General features: G+C 38.7%; 1 protein-coding gene across 1 annotated transcript in view; it reads right to left on the reverse strand.

Moving 5' to 3' along the window:
• Nucleotides 1-1,972: 1,972 nt before the first annotated feature.
• TMEM236 (transmembrane protein 236) overlaps nt 1,973-18,256 on the reverse strand; it is a 46,162-nt gene continuing 29,878 nt past the window's right edge. Inside the window, exon 4 of the mRNA XM_030832382.2 lies at nt 1,973-2,910. Coding sequence (XP_030688242.1) covers nt 2,333-2,910 — 578 coding nt within the window. The 3' untranslated portion in view covers nt 1,973-2,332. The remainder of the gene's footprint in view (nt 2,911-18,256) is intronic.

The following is an 18,256-nucleotide window of genomic DNA, read 5'->3' on the forward strand; positions in this document are numbered from 1 at the left end:
TTTAATCTATATGTTAAGTTAACTTCATAACTTTTTATAAGGACACAAAAGCTACATGGGTCTTAATACCAAAAATCATTAGAAGCAATGAGAATTACAATATAATTTTAATAGCATAACATTTAATCACACAGTGTAGAACTACCAATGTTTCATTCAAATTTGCTGCAATGCCTATAAAATATCATAGACTTGAACTTTATATACACGTGTACACCCTTAGTAAATTATTAAACTACATACTCAATAATTTTCCTCCTACATGGAGCCTTTTGTACACGCCTTCATTATTTATACAAAGTGTTGCCACTTTCCAAAATATCAGGCATATTCATATTCAAATATTAGATACAAAATGCATCCTAAACTCAAATAAGTAATACTTTTCAGCTTATCTGAGCATTTTTCACTCTATAAATTCCAATACAAAGATAAATATAAATGTATGTAAAATATTTTCATATTTAAGGATATTAGAGTCAACTACTTGGTTATAAATTCTTCTTCATAAAGAAGATTATCATGGTATGACTTGAAAGAAATTATTTATATGATAATTTTTTTAGAATTATAAGTATTGTAAGTTTCTGTGGGATTGACAGAAGAAGATAAAGATACATTGTTAAACAAGATATCCTTGGGCCTTTCTTTAAGGAATTTAAAGATTAATGGGGAACTCAGAAAAGTAAAACACATAATGAAAGTCTTAAAAAAGTGCTATAGTTAGGGTTCTATGAGAACTCATAGGAGGGACACTCCAATGCCTGATGAATGAATACTTATATACTTCAACTTTAATCTGTATATTCAGTGGATTACTCACTTCTGGACATAATACTACTTGATGAAAAATTACGGTCTGAGGTAATCTGAAGATTTTCTATTTTACTTTTCACAAATGCATGATTTAAATTATTATTCCCAGAGGGTAAGTAGAACACAGAAAAGAATAAAACAGGAAAATTTAAACAATGCTTTAAGCTACCTGTTTCTCCTTAGGGTACAATTAAAATATTTAGTATTCATTGGGTTATTATAGTTCACCAGACAAGGTAATGAGAACATTCCCTATCTCGGTTAATCCTCTCAATCCTATAAAGTACTATTTAACCCTATTAAAGTATTAGTAATATACTCATCTTTTAGATGTGGAAACTGGGGTTTACAGTAGTCAAAGATTTCGCCCCAAGTCATAAAGCCAGAAGCTAAGCTTTCAACAACTGTGAATAGATCTCCTCTTATGGTGTAAGGAAAAACCATAAAGCCTAAGGGGAGAGTGAGATTGGGGGATTTGGTGGAGTGGCAGGCAAGTTCAGTTATCCATTCTTTAGGCCATTTGTTATCACAGATCACTGCAGAGAATGCCTATGTTAAACATTACTCTGCACACATAAGCCTCTCAGAAATCTTTCTAGCATCTGAAAATGTATGCAGAATGGATAGCCCCTGCTATGAGTATCTGAGAGCATCCCAACATAGGAAAGCAAATCGCATAATTCTGTATCTAATTATTTAACATCAGGATAACCATTATTTATTATCACATAAGACACTAATGCATTTGCTGTTATATTTGTAAGTTGAACTTCTAATTTTAAACAGGGCTTGTACCTGACTGTTTTCATGATGGTATCCAATTCCGCAAATAAGATATTCTTCTACTTTGAAATCTCCCTCTTCAATTAATGGCTTCCTATTATAAAACTTTATCTAGGTCTTACTGGTGTACCTTGACTTCATTATATTAAACTGAGTCAAATGTCTGAAACTAAATTTACTGCTTTCTATGCTGAAAACAATTGATTACATAAAAGTCGCTTGCCACAGCAGAATAAGGAGCATAATTCCATATTTGAAGGAGACCCTAAAACTACAATTCAAATGTTTTTAAAGAATCTAAACATTATTCCATAATTACAAGTGTATTTCCTAAAATAAATTTTAACTAATTAATTCTTGTGATGCACTTTATATAAACAATAAAAAAATTTCATTCTTGGACTAACTTAGTGGGAAAACATGTTCTAATTTTTAAGAGGCTTTATTGAAGGGTGCTTTTAGAAAAAGTGCAGAATACGTAACTAAAATTAACTATTAACATTTTCTAGAGATCAAGGGGAACCAACTTAGAAGACTACAACTTTGCTTAAATTTAGCACCATTTGTATACATTTTAAAAATTGATATGCTACAGTTTTTAAAAATAGTTTTTTTCTCTAGCATCTATTCTTCATTTCTTCCTATAGCACAAAAATTTATCCCTGCCCCCCAAAAAGATTATAAATGCGTGCATGTGCATAACAAAGAGGTTTGACTATGGGACATTTCCTTGTTAAAAAGATACCTCAAAGGGAGAGAAAATCCTGAATTTGGTTAAGTAATTGAAGTAAACATAAGAGAGAGTCACGAGTACATTTTTACAAAGGCCCAAGACGGGTGTGATCGTTCCCAGGCCAATGATTAAACTAAGTCTAACAAAGATAAAGGGTAGATCCTGGAGCACGATGCCCAGGGAATTCAGAAGCGGGTTCCGGGGAGTCAGTATCATTCGAAGAAGAGAAATGAAACTGAAGATGTAGACGGGGTAGACCCAGCCTGACGTGTACACTTTGGGGTGCCCGGCCACCCGCACCATTTCTATGGTGTCCGACCACAGCAGAAAGCTCCAGAGGAAGATCTCAGCGCGCACATCCTGCTGCGACATCATTCTCAGGATTCCCCGTTTGAAGGTGGGCTCTTGGGGTCCCTCCAGCTCAGGAGTCGAGCCCTCTGTTGTGGCTCCTGGTAGCCATGACAGCCGGGTCCTCCCGGCTGGCTGCGAAGGTGTCAGGTTTTCATTTTGCCTCAATTCATCCGTCACAGTTTTTATTTGCTGCAAACTGGTCGTGTGGATGTGCCTGTCTTCGTTACCTGCAATAAGTTGATTTATTTACATTTTAACTTCAAATTTTTATTTAGAATTTAACTTTTCTTCTAATTTTATTTAAATTTTTATTTAAATTTTAAATTTTTATTTAAATTTTAAATTTTTATTTAGAATTTAACTTTTCTTTCAATTTTACTTAAATTTAAATTGTTATTTAAATTAAAATGTAAAATTTTAATTGTTATTTAAATTAAATTTTAATTGTTATTTAAATTAAATTTTTATTTAACTGTGATTTTTAAATTTTTATTTAAAGTGAGATATTTAAATTTTTATTTAAATTTAAAAATGAAATTTAAGTGTTCTCTTATTTGAGGTCTGTTTCACACATGGAATTTCAAGATAGCAATGAGTAGCACAGTGCAGAAAAAACAGAGGCAGAGAAGGCTCTTTGTGTCTTTGTATTTCCCTGGGTATGGATCCTAAGTCATTTTTACCATTTCAGAATAATAGCCATTACTGGTTACTGAGCTAAGTAAGCACTTTCACACATTATCTCATTTAATCCTCAGATAAAAAGGTGAGAGATAGGGATTACTATCCCATTCGATAAATATGGAAACTGGAGTACAAGAGGTGAAATGATGCCTAAATTCAAATACACAGTTAGGAATGGGCAGAGCTGGAATTCACGCCCAGACTTGTTTGACCCCAATTGACAATCCCTTAACTTTATGGCTGCTAGCACTTTCTAGAGGCAATACATCACATGCTGATTATAAAACAGATACATATCATAAAATCAAATGAATCCAAAGTTCAATGGTCCAATCTTATTTTATTAGACACCCACAGAGATCACTACAACCCAGATCGCCAAGCTTAGAGTCTGGTGCTAAGAGGGTCTTCTGAGCATGATCATGAGAGAGCACGAGAGAGCCTTAGTGAAGGATAACATTCTGTATCCAAGATTCTTAAGCTGTTCTTTCCCCCGGAGTTTTTGAACTCGTCAGTGCGATGGGTTAGACTAAAGTATCTCATTTGTGACCATGAAGCTGTGGCTGGTCAACATGTCAGGCATCTGAATGAGTAGGGCATTTCCTCATTAACATCATAAAGTGAGTGAGTGAGTGTGTGTGTGTGTGTGTGTGTGTGTGTGTGTGAGACAGAGAGAGAGAGAAAGAGAAAGAGGGAGAGAGAGAGAGACGGAATGTGTGTGGCTCTCTGTATACACATGGGTGTTGAGGTTGGGGTTATGAAGGAAGCTCAAATCTCAGAACTTACTAACTGTTGATGGTATGATTTTTCTACATGAAAGGACTAGCACATTATTTTCCAAATATTTGAACACTTAAGCACCGTTTTCATTGCTAAGAAATTTCTCAAGTCTTGACAAAGTTTACTCAGCAAATGTGCTGAGCTGCCACATTACTTGATAAGACAAAATTTAAAGGGAGTCATTAGATGGAATAGCTCTAAAGGTTAAAGACACAAAGTCAATAAAAGTTGCTGAGATGTACTGAGCTGAAGTGAAAACATTTTAAAACAAATAAGTTATTATGATTAATGACTAATAAAAGGCTTGCTTACTATAAGTAGGAGTTGTTTAAAGGAAAAACCTCAGTTTTCTTTCTATACAATTAATTATTTTAAAATTTTAAGTGTGAATTGAGTATATTTATCAAGTAAAAAATAAATTCTTGATGAGATATTATTTGCTTCTGGTATGAATCACTCATAAATAAATGTTAGGAACCATAACCCTTAGAAACTTCCTTATCAAACTTAGATGTCACAGTGGCATGAGTAGGAATCTTTTTTTTTAAACTGGAATATAGTTGATTTATAATGTTTTGTCAGTTCAGGTGTACAGCAAAGTGATTCAGTTATATATATATATATATATATATATTCATTCCTTTTCAGATTCTTTTCCCATATAGGTTATTACAGAATATTGAGTAGAGTTCCCTGTGCTCTAGTAGGTCCCTGTGCTCAGTAGGTCCTTGTTAGTTATCTATTTTATATACAGTAGTGTGTATCTGTTAATCCCAATTTCATAATTTATCCCTTCCCCCTACATGTCCCCTTTGGTAACCATAAGTTTGATTTTGAGATCTGTGAGTCTGTTTCTGTTTTGTAAATAAGTTCATTTGTGTTGTTTTTAAAATTAGATTCCACACATAAGTGATATCATACAACAATGGAATATTACTCAGCCATAAAAAATAATTTATAAAAAAGAAAAAAATAATGCCACTTGCAGCAACATGGATGGACCTAGAGATTATCATACTTAATGAAGTAAGGCAGACAGAGAAAGGAATCATTCTGATAAATTACATTCAAGAGAGAAAAATATATGCTAATTACTATTATTTTAACAATCATAATATCATCTGTTTTTAAACTCAGATGCTCACTTGCATCAATTGTATCTCTTACTTTACCAAAAAAAAAATCAATATAGAAAATACGTTTCTTAGAGTGTGTCAAGTCTTAGAGCACTCTCCTTCACCTCTCGTAGTAGATCAAGATGTTCAAATGAAGATCCAAATTCCTTTGTCAATATGAGGAACAAAGCATATCATTTGGGCTTTTGAGGATGACTGCAAATTCAGCATCGTTTCAAAGCCAGGAAGTGCAATCTAAGAAGTGACACAATAACATTTTTTAAACAGTCATTGGGAGTCGTAATATCTGAGGATAAGAGCTGTTGGTACAAACAACAAATTCTTAGCTAGGGTTCATTTTTAATGAAATACAAAAGCCCTAATCCATGTGTATTTGGTAAAATCAGCCTCATATTTCTCCACGGCTCATTAGGGACTAGTTTAGATTTGGGGACTAGTTTAGGGTCTCTGCTGTCCTCTTTCCAAGTAAGAAGCATTATAACTATGAGCTGGAAAGCTCTGCTGGCCTCCCAAAGGGCAGGGTAGAGCTGAGGATGTCAAGAATTCATTTGGTCATTAGAACAGACCAGCAAGTTTATCCTCCAGTCACATAAACCTTCATGTATTCAATACTATTCCCTTCGGCTCCATGATTAGTTCCCCTCCAAATTATTATTTTTAAAATTTCCACTTATAGCTGGAATTCTTTTTATTGTTGCTGTTAGTTGTCAGGGTTTCTATTTGAGGAAAATTGTATTTACTTGTGCAAAATCTGTAAAAGATATCAACACAAAGAGAGCAATCTACTCACTTCCTTAAAGGCTTACGTTGCCCTGTAAAAAGTAGAGGACTTCCCTGGTCCGCCTGCCAATGCAGGGGACATGGGTTTGAACCCTGGTCCAGGAAGATCCCACATGCTGTGGAGCAACTAAGCCTGTGTGCTGCAACTACTAAGCCTACTCTCTAGAGTCCAAGAGCCACAAGTACTGAGCCAGTGTGCCACAACTACTGAAGCTCGTGCGCCTAGAAGCCCGTACTCCGCAACAAGAGAAGCCACGGCAATGAGAAGCCCACGCACCACAATGAAGAGTAGCCCCCACTCGCCGCAACTAGAGAAAGCCTGTGCACAGCAATGAAGACCCAACACAGCCAAAAACTTAATTAATTAATTAATTTTAAAAGAAAGAAATACAACACATAAAAAATAAAAAGTAAAAATAGCAGGCCTGCTGCATAGTTCCCCACAGCTTATGCCAGCCGCCAAAACAACTTTATATCCTCACCGTGCATGCCAAATAAATAAGGAAATGCAATTTTTTTTTTTTTTTTTTTTTTTGCAGTACGTGGGCCTCTCACTGCTGTGGCCTCTCCCGTTGCGGAGCACAGGCTCCGGACGCGCAGACTCAGCAGCCATGGCCCACGGGCCCAGCCGCTCCGCGGCATGTGGGATCTTCCCGGACCGGGGCACGAACCCATGTCCCCTGCATCGGCAGGCGGACTCTCAACCACTGCGCCACCAGGGAAGCCCAGGAAATGCAATTTTGATAACAGATAAATGTTTAAGTAGGTAACTCACACCTCTTTTGCTTTATTATTTCTTCATAGTGATGTATTTCTATCTCTAACTTGTTCCCCAAAAGTTTTAGATCACTTACAGGGAAAGTGTAAGTACAACACAACAAATCAGGAGTGAGGAATTTTCTAGAGTGACATGTATTCCTCTTGCAAAGAGAAAAAGAAAGCAATAAAAGTTATTTAAATAAAAAGAGAGCAAAAGGAGAGAGAAGAATCACAAAAAAAGGGCAGCTAAAAACAAGACAGGAATGATGCTGCTACTAAAAATGAACTTTTTAAATGAAATCAACATTTTAATTTTATTCATTCAAAAATTTCACTGTATAAAGGCAACTTGGAAAAGGGAAATCTCAGCTTGGGGTAAAATGGCCTTTTTGAATGGGAAGGGGGCTGGACTCAAGTGCCAACAGCAGGCGAGTGCTAGGTAGCGCCGTTAGTAGGGGGACAGGCTTCAAAACTGCCTCTCCAAACAACAGCTTCAAAACTGCTCCTGACGGGGACTTCCCTGGTGGTCCAGTGGTTAAGACTTCACCTTCCACTGCAGGCGGCACAGGTTCAATCCCTGGTTGGGGAGCTAAGATCCCCGCATGGTGTGGCCAAAAGACTGCACCTGATGTTGGTTAAGGGCTAGAACACTTGGACACCCAAGCTGTCTGCTGTTAGCAGACACACTGTAGAGTGCTTTTCCAAGCTTAGGCTGGGCATTGAGAATGACGCAGCGGATAATGTCCCTGCCTTCACCACTCCGCCCCCTGGATCTGGGAAGTGACAGTTAAGCAGAGACTGAAGAATAAATAGGAATGAATTATGTGAGAATGGAGAAAGGAAATTTCCAGGTGTTAGGAAGAGTAGGTGTAAAGCTCCTTCAGCTAAAATGAGCTGAAAGGAGGAGAGTGTGGTGAGGGGCTGGTGGGGGGCAAGAGAGGGAAGAAGAGGAGAGAAGCTAAGACTTACTAAGTGTCTTCTCCATACCAGGTGCCCTTCTAAGCCCTTTCTATGCATCCATTCACTTCATCCTCAGAAAAACTCTATGATGTGGCTAACAAAGGGGAAAGGTGTGGGGGGAGATAAATTGGGAATATGAGATTAACAGATACAAACTACTATATATAAAACAGATAAGCAGTAAGGATTTACCATAGAGCACAGGGAACTATACTCAACATCTTGTAATAACCTATTATGGAAAAAGAATCTGAAATATATACAATATATATAACTGAATCACTTTGCTATATACCTGAAACTAACACAATATTATAAATCAACTATACTTCAATATAAGAATAATAATAATAAACCTCTATGATGTAGATACTATTATGTTCCCATTTTAAAGATGAGTAAACTGAGGCAGAGGGAGATTAAGGATTGTTTCCAGGGTCACACAGCGAGCAAGGAGAGGGATGGAGCGTGAACCTCAGACCCTTAAGAACTAGACAACACTGTCCGTGGCAAGGCCAGCTGATGTGGAGCTAATGGGCCACGATAAACGTTTTGGACTTGATTCTAAATTTATTCTAAGTTCACCAAAGATGAGGACAATGCAGGGCACGGGAGCTAGAGAGGACCTGGGGATTCATCAAAGAGGCTCTTGAGGCCGTCAAGGCAGCTGATGTGAAATGAGGTTGTTACTCAACTTACAGCAACCAGAAGATCAAATTAAAGACTCATTCAGAAAAAGTATGACTAGTCTTGATGCACAGTCCCTGAAATCAATTTTTCCCTGAGGGGAAAATGGTCTAGAGAAAGAAAACTGCTAATGATTTAAATATAACATGCTGAGACAAAAAAAAAAAAAAAAAATCAGGAATAGAAGAAAAGTCACAGTCTTATGAAAAAAATTTTAAAAACATATGAAGCACACAAAGCACTTTCAGTCAAAGTACTTTTAGAGATTAAAAAAATAATGAGGACCTTCAAGATGGCGGAGGAGTAGAATGTGTAAATCACCTTCCTCCCCAAAATACATCTACATGTGGAACAACTCCTACAGAACACCTACTGAACGCTGGCAGAAGACATCAGACCTCCCAAAAGGCAAGAAACTGCCCACGTACCTGGGTTGGGCAAAAGGAAAAAGAATAAACACACACAAAAGGATAGGGACGGGACCTGCACCAGTGGGAGGGAGCTGTGAAGGAGGAAAGGTTTCCACACACTAGGAGGCCCTTCGCGGGCGGAGACTGCGGGTGGCGGAGGGGGAAGCTCAGAACCGCGGAGGAGAGCACAGCAACAGGGGTGCGGAGGGCAAAGCAGGGAGATTCCCGCACGGAGGATCGGTGCCAACCGGCACTCACCAGCCCGAGAGGCTTCTCTGCTCACCCGCCGGGGCGGGCGGGGCTGGGAGCTGAGACTCGGGCTTCGGTCGGAGCGCCGGGAGAGGACTGGGGTTGGCGGCGTGAACACAGCCTGCAGGGGGTTAGTGTGCCACGGCTGGCCGGGAGGGAGTCCGGGGAAAAGTCTGGACCTGCCGCAGAGACAAGAGACCATTGTTTCCTGGTGCGCGGGAGAGGGAATTAAGAGCGCTGCTTAAAGGAGCTCCAGAGACGGGTGCGAACCGCGGCTAAAAGCGCGGACCCCAGAGACGGGCATGAGACGCTAAGGCTGCTGCCGCCACCAAGAAGCCTGTGTGCGAGCACGGGTCACTCTCCACACCCCCCTTCCAGGGAGCCTGTGCAGCCCACCACCGCCAGGGTCCCGGGATCCAGGGACAACTTCCTCGGGAGAACTCACCGCACGCCTCAGGCTGGTGCAATGTCGTTCCAGCCTCTGCCGCCGCAGGCTCGCCCCGCACTCCGTACCCCTCCCTCCCCCAGGCCTGAGTGAGCCAGAGCCCCCGAATCAGTGGCTCCTTTAACCCGTTCCTGTCTGAGGGAAGAACAGACGCCCTCAGGTGATCTACACGCAGAGGCAGGTCCAAATCCAAAGCTGAGCCCCTGGGAGTTGTGCGAACAAAGAAGAGAAAGGGCAATCTCTCCCAGCAGCCTCAGGAGCAGCGGATTAAACCTCCACAACCAACTTGATGTACCTGCATCTGTGGAATACATGAATAGACAATGACTCATCCCAAAATCGAGGAGGTGGACTTTGGGAGCAACTGTAGACTTGGGGTTGCTGTATGCGACTGACTAGTTTCTGATTTATATGTTTATCTTAGTTTAGATTTTAGCACTTGTTATCATTGGTGGATTTGTTTATTGGTTTGCTTGCTCTCTTATTTTTTAATTGCTTTTTAATTTTAATAATACTTAAAAATTTTTTAATTTTAATCACTTTTATTTTATTTTATTTCTTCTTTTTTTTCCTCCCTTCTCTTCTGAGCCATGTGGCTGACAGGGTCTTGGTGCTTTGGCCGGGTGTCAGGCCTAGGCCTTGGAGGTGGGAGAGCCGAGTTCAGGACATTGGTCCACCAGAGACCTCCCAGCCCCGCGTAATATCAATCGGCGAAAGCTCTCCCAGAGACCTCCATCTCAACGTTAAGATCCACATCCACTCAACGACCAGCAAGCTACAGTGCTGGACACCCCATGCCAAACAACTAGCAACACAGGAACACAACCCCACTCATTACCAGAGAGGCTGCCTAAAATCATAATAAGATCACAGATACCCCAAAACATACCACCAAACTTGGATCTGCCCACCAGAAAGACAAGATCCAGCCTCATCCACCAGAACAAAGGCACCAGTCCCCTCCATGAGGGAGCCTATACAACGCACTGAACGAACCTTACCCACTGGGGGCAGACACCAAAAACAACAGGAACTATGAACCTGCAGGCAGTGAAAAGGAGACCCCCAATCACAGTAAGTTAAGCAAAATGAGAAGACAGAGAAACATGCAGCAGATGAAGGAGCAAGGTATAAACCCACCAGACCAAACAAATGAAGAGGAAATAGGCAGTCTACCTGAAAAAGAACTCAGAGTAATGATAGTAAGGATGATCCGAAATCTTGGAAATCGAATGGAGAAAATACAAGAAATGTTTAACAAGGACCTAGAAGAACTAAAGAACAAACAAACAATGACGAACAACACAATAAACGAAAGTAAAAATTCTCTAGAAGGAATCAATAGCAGACTAACTGAGGCAGAAGAACAGATTAGTGACTTGGAGGATAAAATACTGGCAATAACTACCTCAGAGCAAAATAAAGAAAAAGAATGAAAAGAATTGAGGACACTCTCAGAGACCTCTGGGACAATATTAAATGCACCAGCATTCAAATTATAGGGGTCCTAGAAGAAGAAGAGAAAAAGAAAGGGACTGAGAAAATATTTGAAGAGATTATAGTTGAAAACTTCCCTAGTATGGGAGAGGAAATAGTCAATCAAGTCTAGGAAGTGCAGAGAGTCCCACACAGGATAAATCCAAGGAGACACACGCTAAGACATATATTAGTCAAACTATCAAAAATTAAAGACAAAGAACAATATTAAAAGCAGCACAGGAAAAGCAACAAATAACATACAAGGGAAACCCCATAAGGTGAACAGCTGATCTTTCAGCAGAAGCTTTGCAAGCCAGAAGGGAGTGGCAGGACATACTTAAAGTGATGAAAGGGAAAAAGCTGCAATGAGATTACTCTACCAAGCAAGGATCTCATTCAGATTGGACAGAGAAATTAAAACCTTTCCAGACAAGCAAAAGAAGAGAATTCAGCACCACCAAACCAGCTTTAAAACAAATGCTAATGGAACTTCTCTAGGCAGCAAACACAGAGTAGGAAAACACCTACAATAACAAACCCAAAACTATTAAGAAAACAGTAATAGGAACATAACATATCGATAACTACCTTAAATGTAATTGCATTAAATACTCCAACCAAAAGACATAGACTGGCTGAATGGATACAAAAACAAGACCCATATATATGCTGTCTACAAGTGACCCACTTCAGACCTAGGGACACATACAGACTGAAAGTGAGGGTATGGAAAAAGATATTCAATGCAAATGCAAATCAAAAGCAGGCTGGAGTAGCAATTCTCGTATCAGACAAAATAGACTTTAAAATAAAGACTATTATAAGAGACAAAGAAGGACACTACATAATGATCAAGGGATCAATCCAAGAAGATATAACAACTGTAAATATTTATGCACCCAACATAGGAGCACCTCAATACATAAGGCAAATGCTAACAGCCATAAAAGGGGAAATCGACAGTAACACAATCATGGAAGGGGACTTTAACACCCCACTTTCACCAATGGACAGATCAAACAAAATGAAAATAAATAAGGAAACACAAGATTTAAATGATACATTAAACAAGATGGACTTAATTGATATTTATAGGACATTCCATCCCAAAACAGCAGAATACACTTTCTTTTCAAGTGCTCATGGAACATTCTCCACGACAGATCATATCTTGGGTCACAAATCAAGCCTTGGTAATTTTAAGAAAAGTGAACTCGTATCAAGTATCTTTTCTGACCACAATGTTATGACATTAGATATCAATTACAGGGGAAAAAACCTGTAAAAACTACAAACATATGGAAGCTAAACAATATGCTACTAAATAACCAAGAGATCACGAAGAAATCAAAGAGGAAATCAAAAAATACCTAGAAACAACTGACAATGAAAACACGACAGTCCAAAACCTATGGGATGCAGCAAAAGCAGTTCTAAGAGGGAAGTTTATAGCAATACAATACTACCTCAAGAAACAAGAAACATCTCAAATAAACAACCTAACCTTACACCTAAAGGAATTAGAGACAGGAGAACAAAAAATCCCAAAGTTAGCAGAAGGAAAGAAATCATAAAGATCAGATCAGAAATAAATGTAAAAGAAATGAAGGAAATGATAGCAAACATAGCAATAAATGATAGCAATAAAACTAAAAACTGGTTCTTTGAGAAGATAAACAAAATTCATAAACCATTAGCCAGACTCATCAAGAAAAAAAGGGAGAAGACTCAAATCAACAGAATTAGAAATGAAAACGGAGAAGTAACAACAGACACTGCAGAAATACAAAGGATCATGAGATTACTACAAGCAACTATATGCCAATAAAATGGACAACCTGGAAGAAATGGACAAATTCTTAGAAAAGCACAACCTTCCGAGACTGAACCAGGAAGAAACAGAAAATATAAACAGACCAATCACAAGCACTGAAATTGAAACTGTGATTTAAAATCTTCCAACAAACTAAAACCCAGGACCAGATGGCTTCACAGGCGAATTCTATCAATCATTTAGAGAAGAGCTAACACCTATCTTTCTCAAACTCTTCCAAAATATAGCAGAGGGAGGAACACTCCCAAACTCATTCTACGAGGCCACCATCACCCTGATACCAAAACCAGATAAAGATGTCACAAAGAAAGAAAACTACAGGCCAATATCACTGATGAACATAGATGCAAAAATCCTCAATAAATATTAGCAAACAATGCAGCAGCACATTAAAAGGATCATACACCATGATCAAGTGGGGTTTATCACAGGAATGCAAGGATTCTTCAGTATATGCAAATTAACCAATGTGATACTCCATATTAACAAACTGAAAGATAAAAACCATATGATCATCTCAATAGATGCAGAAAAAGCTTTTGACAAAATTCAACACCGATTTATGATAAAAACTCTCCAGAAAGTAGGCATAGAGGGAACTTACCTCAACATAATAAACGCCATATATGACAAGCCCACAGCCAGCATCGTTCTCAATGGTGAAAAACTGAAACCATTTCCACTAAGATCAGGAAAAAGGCAAGGTTGCACACTCTCACCACTATTATTCAACATAGTTTTGGAAGTTTTAGACATAGCAATCAGACACAAAAAAGAAATTAAAGGAATCCAAACTGGAAAAGAAGAAGTAAAACTGTCACTGTTTGCAGATGAGATAATAGTATACATAGAGAATCCTAAAGATGATACCAGAAAACTACTAGAACTAATCAATGAATTTGGTAGAGTTGCAGAATACAAAATTAATGCACCGAAATCTCTTGCATTCCTATACACTAATGATGAAAAATCTGAAAGAGAAATTAAGGAAACACTCCTATTTACCATTGCATCAAAAAGAATAAGATACCTAGGAATAACCTACCTAAGGAGACAAAAGACCTGTACTCAGAAAACTATAAGACACTGATGAAAGAAATTAAAGATGATACAAACAGATGGAGAGATATACCATGTTCTTGGATTGGAAGAATCAACACTGTGAAAATGACTCTACTACCCAAAGCAATCTGCAGATTCAATGCAATCCCTGTCAAACTACCACTGGCATTTTTCACAGAACTAGAACAAAAATTTCATAATTTGTATGGAAACACAAAAGACCCCGAATAGCCAAAGCAATCTTGAGAAAGAAAAACAGAGCTGGAGGGATCAGGCTCGCTGATTTCAGACTATACTACAAAGCTACAGTAATCAAGACAGTATGGCACTGCCACAAAAACAGAAATATAGATCAATGGAAAAGGATAGAAAGCCCAGAGATAAATCCATGCACATATGGTCACCCTATCTTTGATAAAGGAGGCAAGAATATGCAATGGAAAATGAAAACCTCTTCAATAAGTGGTGCTGTAAAAGAATGAAATTAAAACACTCTCTAACACCATACACAAAAATAAACTCAAAATGGATTAAAGACCTAAATGTAAGGCCAGATACTATAAAACTCTTAGAGGAAAACATATGCAGAACACTCTATGACATAAATCACAGCAAGATCTTTTTTGACCCACCTCCTAGAGAAATGGAAATAAAAACAAAATAAACAAATGGGACCTAATGAAACTTAAAAGCTTTTGCACAGGAAAGGAAACCATAAACAAGATGAAACGACAACCCTCAGAGTGGGAGAAAATATTTGCAAATGAAACAACTGACAAAAGATTAATCTCTAAAATATACAAGCAGCTCACTATCAAAAACACAAACAACCCAATCCAAAAATGGGCAAAAGACCTAAACAGACATTTCTCCAAAGAAGATATACAGATTGCCAACAAACACATGAAAGGATGCTTAACATCACTAATCATTAGAGAAATGCAAATCAAAACTACAATGAGGTATCACCTCACACCAGTCAGAATGGCCATCCTCAACAAGTCTATAAACAATAACTGCTGGAGTGGGTGTGGAGAAAAGGGAACCCTCTTGCACTGTTGGTGGGAATGTAAACTGATACAGCCACTATGGAGAACAGTATGGAGTTTCCTTAAAAAACGAAAAATAGAACTACCATACGACACAGCAATTCCACTCCTGGGCATATACCCTGAGAAAACCATAATTCAAAAAAAGTCATATACCACAATGCTCATTGCAGCTCTATTTACAATAGCCAGGACATGGAAGCAACCTAAGTGTCCATCGACAGATGAATGGATAAAGAAGATGTGGCACATATATACAATGGAATATTACTCAGCCATAAAAGGAAACAAAATTGAGTTATTTGTAGTGAGGTGGATGGACCTAGAGTCTGTCATACAGAGTGAAGTAAGTCAGAAGAAGAAAAACAAATACTGTATGTTAACACATATATATGGAATCTAAAAATAAATAAATAATGGTTCTGAAGAACCTAGGGGCAGGACAGGAATAGAGACGCAGATGTAGAGAATGGACTTGAGGACACAGGGAGGGGGAAGTGTAAGCTGGGACAAAGTGAGAGAGTGGCATGGACATATATACACTACCAAATGTAAAATAGCTAGTGGGAAGTAGCTGCATAACACAGGGAGATCAACAGGGTGCTTTGTGACCACCTAGATTGGTGGAACAGGGAGGGTGGGAGGGAGACTCAAGGAGGAGATATGGGGATATATGTATATGTATAGCTGATTCACTTTGTTATACAGCAGAAACTAACACAATGTAAAGCAGTTATACTCCAGTAAAGATGTTTAAAAAAATAAAACAAATATACAAATAAATAATAAAATACACTCCATCTAAAATAAACACTTTGATACTCTTAAGTGTTTAAAATGAAAATTACAAACACTGTTATTTTCACCGTCTCCACTGACTAAACTCCCTGACCTGTGTCTATACACAGTTTCCTTTGAGGAGCATGTCTGAGGTTGGGAAGACAAGTAACGTCACTGCCAAGTAATAATGACAAAACCCCGCGCCGACCTCCCAGCACGGTTATGATGAAGGATTGAGTCAACATTGGTAAAGCATTTAAAATAGTGCGTGACACAGAGAAACAGCCCTATGTGCATTAAATAATTGTTTTAAATGAATTAGAAGAGAATAGAAAATAGAATGCAGTAAACAGTGATTACAGTTAAACTTTGGTTATAGTTACACTGCTACCCAGTATCCCATATATCAGGGGAGGTCAAAACTTCGGAGACATAATGTCAAACTAACAGAGACTAATTCTTTAATTCTTAGATTTGCCTATTCACAAAGAAATATGCTACTGCACAGATATACCCTATGCAGGCAGAGACAGCTTGCACCAGCTGATAGCCATGTGTACCTCTTCTCAACTCCGTGATCAGTGCTCAGCGATACCACCTTGGTATCTGTAAATTGGTCACTGTGAGAGTATTCACCCCGGAAAAAAATTGGCAAATGCTACAAATCAGGGCTTCCCCACCACCCCCACCCGGAGAGACGGTTGTTTAAACACTGACCAGCGTACTACTCTCTGTGCTCAAAACTGTATGCACGGTTTCATCAAATAATAATAATTAATAATACTAATGAATTCAACCTATCATCAGTTCTGCAAGACTTCTTGGGCATACATTCTCAGTTGTGAGACAATTGTGACAACTTCCTTTACAAAAGGCATTGTATTGTGATCTGGTAAATTCAAAAGCCCTCAGATTCAGTTCCAGTTCCCTGCTAGGCATTGCATAAATCTGACAAGAAATAAATTCATTTCTGAATTTTAGGCAATGTGAAATTCTAAGGGAATTCTTTTGTCTGAGGACACGGCAGGAAGCCTTCGTAGTTTAAAGACCATCTTTCCCTCTAATACTGGACACGAATTGCTAAAAACTGACAATATTATCGATTCTTAAAAATTCCATTTGTTAAGGTTGAGAAAACTTTCTTCATTTTCTAATCTTCAGCTTTTCATTTGGGATATTCTGGTCCTTCTCCTCTTTGATATGTGTTTATATCAGAGAATGTAATTAATTTATTTTTTTAATTTATTTTTTCCCCTTTTTTTAAACATCTTTATTGGAGTATAATTGCTTTACACTGTCGTGTTAGTTTCTGCTGTATAACAAAGTGAATCAGCTATACGTATACATCTATCCCCATATCTCCTCCCTCTTGCGTCTCCCTCCCACCCTCCCTATCCCACCCTCTAGGTGGTCACAAAGCACTGAGCTGATCTCCCTGTGCTATGCGGCTGCTTCCCACTAGCTATCTATTTTACATTTGGAAGTGTATATATGTTCATGCCACTCTCTCACTTCGTCCCAGCTTACCCTTCCCCCTCCCTGTGTCCTCAAGTCCATTCTCTACGTCTGCGTCTCTGTTCCTGTCCTGCCCCTAGGTTCTTCAGAACCATTTTTTTTGTGTGTAGATTTCATATGTATGTGTTTAGCATACAGTATTTGTTCTTGAGAGAATGTAATTTAATTTACAGTACATAAGTAGAAAACTTATTTTTCTACATTTATATTAATATAGTATGTATACTATAATAATGATAATATGAATTATGCTAACAATGTAATAAGTATATTATATATAATATGCATTAATATATACAATAAATAATTCTAGATTTCTAAGTGGTTTGAAATTCCTCTACTAGTTAAGTGCTTGGATATAGACCAGAGCTAGAATCCCCAGTGTGAGCCCAATCAGGGTGACAAAAATGGACACATGTGGGAATGAGCTTGATCTGTGGCCTTCCGAGCCCTTACCTCAGTTTTAATCATAGGTATTTGTTAGTGTCCTTCAGAAACGTGGTACCACACCCACTAGACAGTGAGCTCCATGCAATGGGGGCTCTGCTTGTTTTCACCCATCACTTCACTCCCAGAGCCTAGTGGAGTGTCTGGTATGGAACAGATCCTCCATAAAGATTTGTTGCATAAAAGATGGGAGGAATTCCTGTTCCGGAGACTATGAGCATGATGGAGCCATGCGCATTCTGGAGGAAAAAAAAAAAAAATCTGCACTAAGGCAGGTAAGCCAAAGCGTCAAAGCCAGGCTGAATAATACCTGCCCTCCCCCCAACCCCGGCCCCCATGCTCTCAATCCCCTCCCATCACAGGAAGAGTTGGGAATCCTGCACAGACTGTCCTCTGGCCTGGGTGCTAGATGGAGCCCTTTAAGCGAGACCACGGACTGATTTGGTAAAGAACCCCTGAAAGGCATTTGGAGCTCCTGGCAGCGCAACCTGGGGACCGTGCAGCTCAACGGTAAGGGAAG

Source organism: Globicephala melas, chromosome 2, assembly GCF_963455315.2.
Source record: "Globicephala melas chromosome 2, mGloMel1.2, whole genome shotgun sequence".
In the NCBI taxonomy this organism is placed as follows: domain Eukaryota; kingdom Metazoa; phylum Chordata; class Mammalia; order Artiodactyla; family Delphinidae; genus Globicephala; species Globicephala melas.